Source organism: Bombus impatiens, unplaced genomic scaffold, assembly GCF_000188095.3.
Source record: "Bombus impatiens unplaced genomic scaffold, BIMP_2.2 scf_0517, whole genome shotgun sequence".
Taxonomy (NCBI): Eukaryota; Metazoa; Arthropoda; class Insecta; order Hymenoptera; family Apidae; genus Bombus; species Bombus impatiens.
The window spans coordinates 248,974-260,426 of NT_176936.1; the positions used below are offsets into that span (position 1 = coordinate 248,974).

Consider the following 11,453-nt stretch of genomic DNA (forward strand, 5'->3'; position numbering starts at 1 on the left):
AATAGAGAAACACGCGAAATACTCTAATCTCATCTTAATAAATAATCTTTCTCGTCTATGCCTGAGAAATTTCCAAGCGAATAAGAGGCAGCCTTGATAAAAATTGATATGAAAATGATATTATTTCTTTGCGTAACCTTCTCGACTGTATAAGAGATAGCAAAGATAAATCAGTGCTTTGAAATCCTGACCCCTTATCGGCCACGATATTCCCTCCTTTTTCTAGCAAATAAGGAGCATAAATGGTTATTTCTATTTCACGAAACTACCTTATTAGGAGATCGTCAGAAAGGCTGGCAATTTGGGGAGAATCTCCGCACACAGAGTTCCGGATGGTTCCCACTGGCATACACAGAAATTATTATCGACGATAGTCTAGGGTAAGTTAACAGAGGCAGGAAAGTCTGTGCTTTTGGTAGCCCGAACGATATCTGAACAGATCTTGTTACGATGTTCGTTGCTAACAATTGCACGGGTCGAACGCAATTACGCTAATCTAGAACGATAACGGGCAACGGCTGATATCGATGCAGCTATTCCCATTAAACGTACTCGTCTTGGTGTTATTGTTGCATCTACTCTCCTAAATCCCATTATTCCGATGCTCGATTTACGATATGGCAGTGGAAATTTTGTCAAAAGCTTTTATATGTGATTTATCGCCCCTATCGTTTGCCAGAAATTTCCACAATATAAAAATGTTAATTTTCTCCTTAATCTTTTAAACGATCCTCTTAAATAGCCAATCATATAACAAGATGAATTTTTTCTCGGTCTTTTTTCTCTTCTTTTACACTTCGTTCGTTGAAGCTTTGAATTTTTCATTTCAGTGGGAAGTTCATAAAGAAACATCTAAACAAATATTTACAGTAAAATACACACAGTAGATTCTTCATACATTTTAATAGAAATCGCTAATAACTTCAAAACAAGTTCCATCAAAATAACAAGCACAATTTCTAAAAGTAAAATAAACACAATTCAACAATGTGTTACGGTTTTGTTGAAACTACAACCGTGAAAATTTAATGAATAACATTTTATGCATTGACGTTTCATATTTACAATCATGTATACACACACGACTGTAAAATATGGGCCAGTGGAAGACTAAATGCAATTTTTGACTGACAGAGTCACACAAACTTTTCACAGCAAACAAAAATTAGAAAATTGTTACGAGTCGTGCAATCGGAGATAATTGGAATGATGTAACAATTTTAAACAGTAATAAATAATGATCGCGCAACGACAAAACGTATGATTTGCCCTGCATGATAAATACGTAGTTCGTTGAGAAATACATCTTATTATGATTAATATTTCATAGTATATAGAATATGCTCTCCAACAAACCATGCTTTTCCTCCTGATATTTTCAATTATTCCGATTTAGCCGGAATCGTTAGCATTATCACTAAAATCAAACGTACGATAATATGTGAAGATCGCCGAGTCACGGAACAAACAATGGTCGCGTATTGGAGCCGCAAGCAGTTCCACCCTGTAAGCCACCACCCTCTCGACCACCAGTGACACCGAGCATCGATGAAGTGTCGAGTGGATTCCATGGAGTAGGAAACAACAACGTCAACAACAGTAACAACAATAACAGCAGTACCGGCACTCCTACAAATGTACCGAATAGCAACAGTTCTCACAATTTAGCGACACCTACTGCACGTCAAACAAAACCGGTGAGGATTTCATTCCACTATATATTATTACATTATTATTATATTATTATTATATTATTATCATATTATACGTTTTATTGCTAATTCGATTTCTAATTTTATATTTAATATTAGAATCTTTGGATTTACGAAAGAGAGCTGTATATATATTTTTTAACGCTCATCCGTCTCTTGAAGAAATGTTAGTCACTTATAAAGAAAAGTGAATGATAATGCACAATTTTGATTGTACAAAAATTTGATTCTTTCGTTGTAAATAAAAAAGTTTACAAGCACCAGTCATTTATTTTTTCATTATATTGACTTCTTACTTTCTTGTATCAATTTGACATGAAAGAAACAATTAAATTATGGAAATGAGGGACGGATGAGGTGAAGTTGAAAGGAATTTTCAAATTCATTCCCGCTTTGTCCCATAAAATTTGCAAACTCCGGGAACTTGTAAAATAGTAACGAATTTAAAGATTCTCAAACAGAAAGATCGCAAAGTTCGCGAACAAAGTATACGAACCGAGATGGAATAAGCCGAAATGCATTCTGAGATGTGGGTACCTTTCGAGGGAACGAATGTTCCCTTGTTTAACCGAAAAGGCGAAATGTAAATCTCATAAACTTTCATGCCGGATTTTCTTTAGATCCGTCCATCGGGCACTTTGCCCACTGTTTTGGCTGGTGGCCGTAGGATACAGCCACCTGCTCCGCCCGTGCCACCTCCTCAAGTCGTCACGTCTCTTCACAGCAGCAACGACAGCGGTTTCTCAAACGAGCCACCGGCTCAGCCTGATATCGACTACAGCGACGACGAGGCTATGAGGTAAGCGATCATCACGAAATCTCATCGAAGATACTTTGGAAACTCTAATCGAATCTCGTCGAAAGTAGTTAATGATTGTTTGGTAAACCTGTAGAAACGCTTCTGCCTGTGATTCGTCAACTTCGGAGCTTTGTATTTTATTCCCGCTCTCATTTTAATATCAATTTTATTATTTTGGTCTTCCCGGTATCTTTTCTCTAACGAAATGTACAAAGATAGAATTACATTGTAGAAACGTAGCTTTTGTTTACGAAATCTAACGTCCCCCTTCCATTAAATATTTCTTATTCATCTCTCGACATTTCCATAAAAATTCGATAATACATGTATATTATATTGCGTGCATGCGTATATAGTTCATAGACTTTCCCAGTTTTACATATTCCTCATTTAAAGATATGCCTAGTCCTTTGCTCCTGAATTACGTTCACGATCTTTACAAATAAATTCTCATTTTTTCGTCATTAGTTATTCCTACTATTTTTATTATATCCAGCGTAGATATGGATGCGTACCATTGCAAAAGGAATGAACGATTTGAAAGCAGATCTGTACTTCGAGTTCAAAAGATTCGCGTAACATTGGAAAAAAGATGACTAAAATTTGAAAAATCGACAAAAAGGAGACGTAGATTTCTTATCAGCAATTGTATCGTTCATCATTTTACACCTCTTCTCCAGAAAAGAAAAAGAAAGAAAGTAATAAAAAGACGTGATCACACCCAATATCCATTCGATACCGAACCTGTAGGCTTGTTTTCAGAGTCACGATGTTGTTTTCTCTCCTGATTTGTAGATTCCGCATGCGTTATCGTGGTCGATGGAAATAAAATACGGCGTGGTGGTGGCTCATTCACCTCTCCGGGCTCCTACGATGCCAGCAGCCATATTCCCCATCCTCGCATATCGCAATATCCGCGACCACACAGCTCAACAACCGCATAACTAATCCTACCCACGTACTTGGCTCTTGGTTCTTTCTCCATATGCTGCACTATTCCGCTCTCTTTTCTTTCTTCTTCGTCTTTCTTCTCTATTCTCTGTATCATCTCTTCTTTTTTCTTTCTATCTTTCTCTCTTTCTCTCTTTCTCTCTTCCCTTCTCTTCTTTTTTTTTACTCATCCCGAGCCCGCACGAAAACGCAGACAACGACGAAGAAAGCCGCGTGCCGATAGAATAACCGAAGCGGTGAAGCAACACCAGAAGGACGACAAGCCCAACAACAAGGACTGGGAAAACGATTCCTGGAAGACGATACCTAGGGACGAGAAGAGTTGGCATCTTTACAGAACCGCGATGGACATTTGGGCGGAGGCGAACGCGAATCAAGGCAACGAGAACGGCGAGACAAGGTACCAGAATCGTCATTACGACACTCAGGAGCGCAAAAATGGAAGGGACTTCTCTGACCGTGGTGCGATGGAGAATGGGCCGACAAGAAAATCAGGAAAGAAGAGCCAAGAAAGATCGCAGAAAAACGAGTACGATAATCGCGGTCGCGGTAATTCCAATCACAAAAGCAAGGTTATGAGCAACGAAGAACCATCGAGAAAGTCCACAAGAAGGAATAACGAGCAAATGGAACAGGATCGTCGAGAATCGAAAAGAGTGAAGGAACACGATGAGACGGAGGAGGACGAGATCGAACTGGAGGAGGAGGAGGACGATACCTACGTTGGCAGGATCGATTACCAGAAGTACGACGGTAAGAAGTATTACGGGGACAGAACTGATGGTCAGGAGCGCAGCTCTCGTCGCGGATATCATCCGGTTGCTCAGGAAGAATCAAAATACGAAAACGAGAAGACATCGTCGGCCTCGTCCTCGGGCACCGACGACGAGAGTACTATCACGATCCCGGAGACTGGCAGGAAGGTGGAACATATCGCGCAGAAACTAGAGCAAACCGCGCAAAAGTATGCTCGGGAGCATAGCCCACCAAAGTTTATAGAGCGAAGGAACGATTATAGAAGTTTAGAGCGTAGAGAGGAGAAGCAACCTCCACCGCCGTACGAGAGGTATAACGACTGCGATAGGAGTCGCGGGCCGCAGAGGTTCGAGCGAGAAAGGGAACGATACTTGGATAAGTCGCCCAGTGCGGCCCAGAAGACCTCTACTTACGAAAGAGAAAGGACTTTCGAGAAGAATCCCGATAGAAATAGGAATATCGAGCGAGCGTCGAGTCGCCGCTTCGAGAGACCGAGACCGCCTTCCGAAGAAGCTCCTGAGAGGCCAACGGACCCCCGTAACCTTTATCGAGAGCGTAGATTTTCCGACAAAGAGGAGGCGATCTATGGCGAGACCAGATACGTCAGAGAAAACGTGTCAGTAGATAAAGAGCGCGGATACGAGTCGAACTTTGAGACGAAGCTGGAAAGGACGAAGGTGATCGAGAGGCACGGCTATCAGAATCTTGGTCAGAGTAATCTTCAGAAGTTCCAGAGGAACGGGCAGCAAATCTTGGAGAAGAACGATACGAATAATAACACGTTGAAGGACGATAATCGCAAACCGCTGCTCCCAAGACAGACGACCGCTGTAGGGCATTTGATACAGACAGGTAGAGCTTTCGACGTCGACTCCAAGAGTCCGAAACTCGTGAAAAGAACAAAGTCCTTCTGGAGGTTCAGGAGAGATTCCGACGTTCTTGAGGGTATGGCACTTTGGCAGCACAGATCATTGGTCGATATTCCGAAAATGATTAAGAAAGAAGCGAAAGATGACGCGAATTCAGACGATACCAGCAAGCAGAATCCAAGTGATAGCCCCAACTCTCGGCAAAGTTTGGAAAAAAGGAACAGCGACGTGACCATTACCAACGATTCGCAGCACGAAGAACCAAAACCTGCGGAAAGAATTCACGTGCCCGAAAAATCCGATTACTTTGAGGATTTTCCTACGCCGGCGGAAAGACCAAAGACTGTCGAGAGGTCCGAGTATCGAATGCATCAAGAGGAGAGGTCTTACTTTATGGGGAACGTCTCGCGGAAAGCCATAATCGAGAAGGAGCGAAAACGTAGCCTGGAAGCTAAGCGTAACATGATCGTGGCCGAATTGAAGGAAAATAACGAGGCCAAGAGGAACGAAAGGAGGAAAAAGTACACGGACGACGAAGATGGATTGACGCAGAACTTCAGCGAAACAGAGGCGTCCGACGAAGAGTCCACGTACAGTTGCATCGTAGTAAAGGATCAAACAGTGGCGGAGAAGACTCTTCTTCCCAGGACTAAACTCCGTAGGGATTCCGACCGAGAAAGAGATAAAAATACTTGTGGACCGTGGTACGATCTTTGGGGAGTGGACGCCTCCGTCAACAAGAAGAAGAAGAAGAAACAGCAATAAATCTATTAAACTCTCTTCTTCGTTCGGATCCTCCGAATCGGTATCATTGTTTGAGTCCCTAGCGGTCTCCATGAAAGAGTTCATCACGTTTGAAAATTTATTAACGTTATACCGTTCAACAAAGTTCTGAAAACGAATCAAGTCTTTGCACCATTTCAAGACCCGAGAGAAACGAAACCGATTTCGAATTGGACGAGCCAGTTGTGGAAGAGATAGTTAAGATACGATTCGTTTAATAATTTCGTTCTTAAAAGATCGCTCGTTTTTAAGTTTGTCATCGCATTCCAATTTTATTATCATCTCCACCCTCGTATACCCGATTTGCACCACGAATGACCGTTCGCAAGTCTTCCACGTAGCGCTATTCCCATTGCTTCTTGAAACGTTGAAGCCTGTTTTTATGTTTGCAAGCATAGTTATACTGTTTTATTCTGCTTTCGTCGACGCTTGTTTATGATGAAATCAACGTGTTGACGTTAAGCGAGCGCATAAAGTAAATCGAAATGCGACCAACGATTTTACACGCGATTGTCAAGCAGTTTGTGACCGCGATGGAGAAAACAATGTTACGGATGATGTTTCAATCGTAACTCTTGTTGGATCCATCGTTGCAGAACACTGCAATGATTCGATGATATTTTACTCTTGTAAATTCTTGTAGAGTCTCATAAATTATTAAAGTCTCGAAATAATTTGATATACATGTCGGATAAGTTTCACGCCGAGTTCACAAAAAATATAAGTAGCAAATCCAGAATCAAAGAATTTTTAAAAGAATCTATATGTTCATTCACGCTCTGGTAATTCTTTAGCTGAAACACGAGTAAAGAAGTTTTAAAAATGTATAATACGTTCGAACGATCGGAATTAATCTGTCAATTTCCATAAATCGTTCCTGTCAATGACCAACGAACGCATAAATAATTGCCGGTTGCCACGCTGCGCTTAAAAATGACTGTGTAAACTAGTTTCTGCATTAATAACATGACGATTCGAGTTTGAAACTTTATGTCCACGTATTCGTTCATTACCCGTGTAAATTAGTTTCTGGTTCCCGTTGAAACGATTTGACATGCGGTACGCTGTTGCAACATTCAATTGAATTCAATTTCATTCCCACGGTGTTTCATTTTGATATATCGTGAAAGATGTTTACTACGTCCGCTGTTTTACGTATTTTTAGCAAAAGTTATGTCACAGTCTGGTGTGGTCGTATATCAACGCATCCAAACATTTTCTCGCAATTTTAAGAATCTTCGTAAAAATATTTCAACGTGTGTGTTTCGTTCATTTTTTCGTAGCTCGAAGAATTCGTTTGTGCACCTCGTATCTTCTTTCATCGCACCTCGCCGTTACCAATTGATGAAATATGTATGCTAAAAGGTGTGTTGTTCGTGCGATACACCAAAGAATGTTCACATTTAGTTTTGTGTTTGCGCTTCGCATGAAATATCGTGTCAATGTATGGACAATATCGCTGTACGTTGCTCTTTGTTTTTCCATAATACCGTGATACAAGTTTATCGCCAGCAATCTGCAGATTTTTCGAATGTTTTCTACAGTTTCTCCTTCTGATTGCCGTATAAAATAACGAAAATAGCACTGTTAAATTTGTGAAGCAATCGCTTGGAAGCGCGTTGTGAAAGTGATTTCACAGTACGCTTCCAAAGTCCCAGACAGTTCGATCTTTCTAGCTTAAAAAAGAATTTATTTAACTTCCTACTTCTGCTAGAAATTCTTAAATTTTCATTCAAGAACTGTTTGGATTATATATTGTACCATTTTATCGATCAAACTTTTAACGATCGAACAACAGCGCGAACAATGCGACTGATAAAATTTCCTTTGATTATTCGATTCTTCCAGGACAAACATATTTGCAACGGTAAAACTACGCAAAACGAAGACGAACGATCGCTCGGCGCCAGCGTTGTCATGAGATAAACTCTTCATCTAGATTACTTTCCTCGTATGATGTTAGATGTACCGACAAAGGCGGTGCCCCTCTGTTCGAGGGACAACAGTTCCTTTCATGAAAAAACTTCTGAAGCGACTGCTTCGTAGATTCTTTTTTTCGCGGCGTGGATGTCCGTCCAACGAACACGTCTGACTTTAATCCTCTATGACTATCCTTTCGAAGAGCGAAGAGATAGATTCACGAAGCGATTCCTTCGCTTCGTACGATTGAAATTCATTCAGTCAGCTTTTTTCTGAAAATTCTTCAGCTCGTGACATACATTCAGAGATTTTTCATTGCGATTCGATCTGTCAATTTATCGAATGCTTATAACACGGACTGATGATCATAGGATGATTAGGGACCATTATGCGATCAATAACGATAAATTTTTTATATATCAAGCTTTAAGAGCATTCTCTCATAAATATGAGCATTTTTTACGCATCATAGAGGATTGAAGAATAGTCCTCCGACTAAAAAGGACCATAAAAATGTCAACTTCGTCCAGGTAAGACGATCGTCATTTATCTTCTGTATTTTATCTTCAAAAATATTTCCGCCATTCGTTTCGAGAAATATTAATTACTTTTGTAAGGTAGTTGCGTTTTAAAAGTTATTTACATTCCTTATGTGTATTTTTTCTGTCCTATATTCTTTACCTACAACCTGTATTTCGCGCGTCCCGGCTTGTTACCACTCCTTCCCCAACCTCGGTCGAAAATCGATTCGTACGCAACTATTCGTTATTTTTATCGGGCCCTCGATACACTCGCGCCAGTAACGGCAGTTTGTTTCCGGGCAAGTTAATCCCCGATGCCGCTTCCTCTACTTCGACGACTCCGTCGCGCCGTCACGGAATGAAACTTTCATTCTAGACGTCGTAAAGCTGCTTTACGTTCATGCCCGCACGGGTTAAGGCTCGTAAAATTTCACTCCTCATTTTTTTTCCTCCATCTCCCTTTCCTTCTCACGCCCTCGACTCTTGTCCACCGCGGCTCGCGCGCTTCCGCGTCGCGAAGCTTTTTCTCCTGCGGTGACTGTCGCCGCTTCTTCAACCTTGCTTGCCTGTGAAAATAAACCCCGACGAAAGAGAACCGAGCACAAGCTCTGCTTCTTCCTATTGCCGTTGCGTGCGTGAGATCGTGTGTCGTTGAGAAGAGGAAGCGTGCTTTCGAGTTTCGACTTTTGTTAGCTCATCGTCCGCTTCCGCGTCCCGAGCCCCATTCTGTACCCTTTCATTCTTATTTCCGTTCTCTCGGCTCTCGTGTTTGTTCCACGAGTCCCAACCATCGAGAACAACGATACTTACCGTCGTATACATTCGTTCCATTCCGATACAAACATTTATCCGACAGATATTATGACGTATGATTACTTCGATTAATATAGTACGATAGGTTTGTCCCGAGGAAATATACTTGGCGACGTGAGGTACGAATTTTTAAGCTGAAAGGCTCAAAAGACACTTGGAGTTTCGTAGTTGTAGAATTTTGCAAGCAGCTCTGTTATTTAGCCATTATTGCAGTCGTAAATACTATTATTCGTTTATTTTGAACAGAGTGTATATGAAATTGTTTCTTCAAAGGATATATCGTCGTTCGTTTGTACTTACGTGAAACAGCTATTCTAACTGCCTATCTATATTAAACTATACAAGTATTTCTACTTAGACATATACGCATGATTTCGATTCTTAAAGTTCTGGAAATTTTATTCTGACAGATTTCCCATGATATTTTCTGTCGTTAAACTTTAGGTATTGACCTTTATTCACCGATATATAATAATCTGTAAATATATTCGTTTTTGAATTAGCAAGTTAAACTTGTGATAAGTATACGTAGTTGCGTTTGAGCCGATACGTTTTATATTATTGCAACGGAGTAGATCGCGCGATAATTTTGGACCGTTTTGAAACGAGAAAACAGGGAAAAGACACGAAAATATCTAGCAAATAGAGATACCCAAAAGACGCCATTGTCGGGGAGAGCAGAAATCGAAAGATCGTCCCGTATCGATAGAAAACTTTTACTGCGAATTTTATCGCCGTACACTGCCAGGCATTCTGATGTTTTCCCATTTCCGAAGAGTTTCCAGGGAGTCGAAAAGCTTTCGAGTTCATCAAACAAGATACGACAGTCGTAAAGCATCGATCAACCCCTATAAGAACACTTCGAATCTTTCTACATTCCAGCAATGGGAAACTTAAGTGATAACGAATAGAACACGGTCATTCCTAGGTGCCCTGATTTTCGTCACACGTAATTGTACATACTATATCACACATCCACGGACATGCATACGTATTATCGTTCTTCCACTTTGACAAAATATAGTCACTCTCTGTCGCGTGGACAGAGAGAAGAAGAGACGTAATAATCTTAGAACAGGGATCTCGAGATTGGTCCTTCGAAACGCAGCCCGTTTTATCTAAATGTTTGCACCGTCTCTCTCTCCCCACCATCATCAATTAATCGAACCTGGTGAAATGCACTTTGAACGATAATAATCAAATTCTAAGGCTATAACTATTCCCTGAATCGTAGAAAACGTTGTTAGAAGAACCTTTCGCGATTCCATTAGGATGGGATGCGCCTATCCTACATCGATTTCGGGATCTCTGATGTAAATTATATAGTTTCCGATGGAGATACGAATATAAGAAGGAATAAAAGGTTTAGGGAAACTTTTTTTGTAATTGCGTTAGATAAGCTATGCGATAAACGTGCGAGTCCAAGAAGAGAAAGAAGATGTTAATATATTATAAATACGCATATACCGGCGAAAGTGCCGGATGGTTAGGGGAAATTTCACGAAGCCGGCTCGTTTCGCGAAAAAAATTACGAGTTCGAGGGATGATTTCCAAACGGAGGAACGAGACGGGTTCGACTGGTCACCTTCGGTGACATTTTTGGGTAGTCTAGGGAAAACAAAATGATGAAATTGTTAATAAGAACCATGTATACATGCATATACGTTATATATATATATATTATTGTTATTATATTAACGTTTTTTGTGCAACCATTGTGTACGATTATTTATTTCAATGCAACCCTGCCACTATTTTACATTATTTTTGGAGTGTCACGACAAAATATTCCTAGTATTCAATAAATTATCGTATTCGATTCATTTTTTAATGTCAACGAGTAACTCATGGCGATTGCAAACGATTCGTTTGGAAAACGACTAATATGTGCATATTTTTTATCAGTGTTTCGCACGGTAGGTATCTTTGAATTACGATTTTATTTTAACAATAAAAATTTGATTCGACGATATGAATTCGCGATCTATTTTCCTTATCGGGTGCACATTCTTTTTCATTTAACGATTTTACGTGGTTAGTTTGCGACACGTCAGCAATATTGTTCAACGAAACGTATCCTGCTTTCCAATCACGAAGAAGGAAGCTTATCGTTTCGACGCAATAATCTCATAGGTGAGATCAGCAGGTAGGTATTTTTGTACCGCAATATCGTACAGTTAAGACTGTTAGACGTAATTTATTTTCACGAAAGTAAAAAGGAAAATGTATATCTAAAAATCAGAGAGAAAATCTCCTGAACATAATAATTCCTATACATATGTATATACAAATATGATGGCTTATGAAAGTATATGAATACTTACAAACA

General features: G+C 40.2%; 1 protein-coding gene across 1 annotated transcript in view; it reads left to right on the forward strand.

The window, feature by feature from the left end:
* LOC100746267 overlaps nucleotides 1–10,652 on the forward strand; it is a 166,089-nt gene extending 155,437 nt beyond the window's left edge. The window contains exons 11-14 of the mRNA XM_012388085.3: nucleotides 278–380; nucleotides 1,448–1,697; nucleotides 2,333–2,511; nucleotides 3,656–10,652. Coding sequence (XP_012243508.1) covers nucleotides 278–380; nucleotides 1,448–1,697; nucleotides 2,333–2,511; nucleotides 3,656–5,852 — 2,729 coding nt within the window. The 3' untranslated portion in view covers nucleotides 5,853–10,652. The remainder of the gene's footprint in view (nucleotides 1–277; nucleotides 381–1,447; nucleotides 1,698–2,332; nucleotides 2,512–3,655) is intronic.
* The last annotated feature ends 801 nt before the right edge of the window (nucleotides 10,653–11,453 follow it).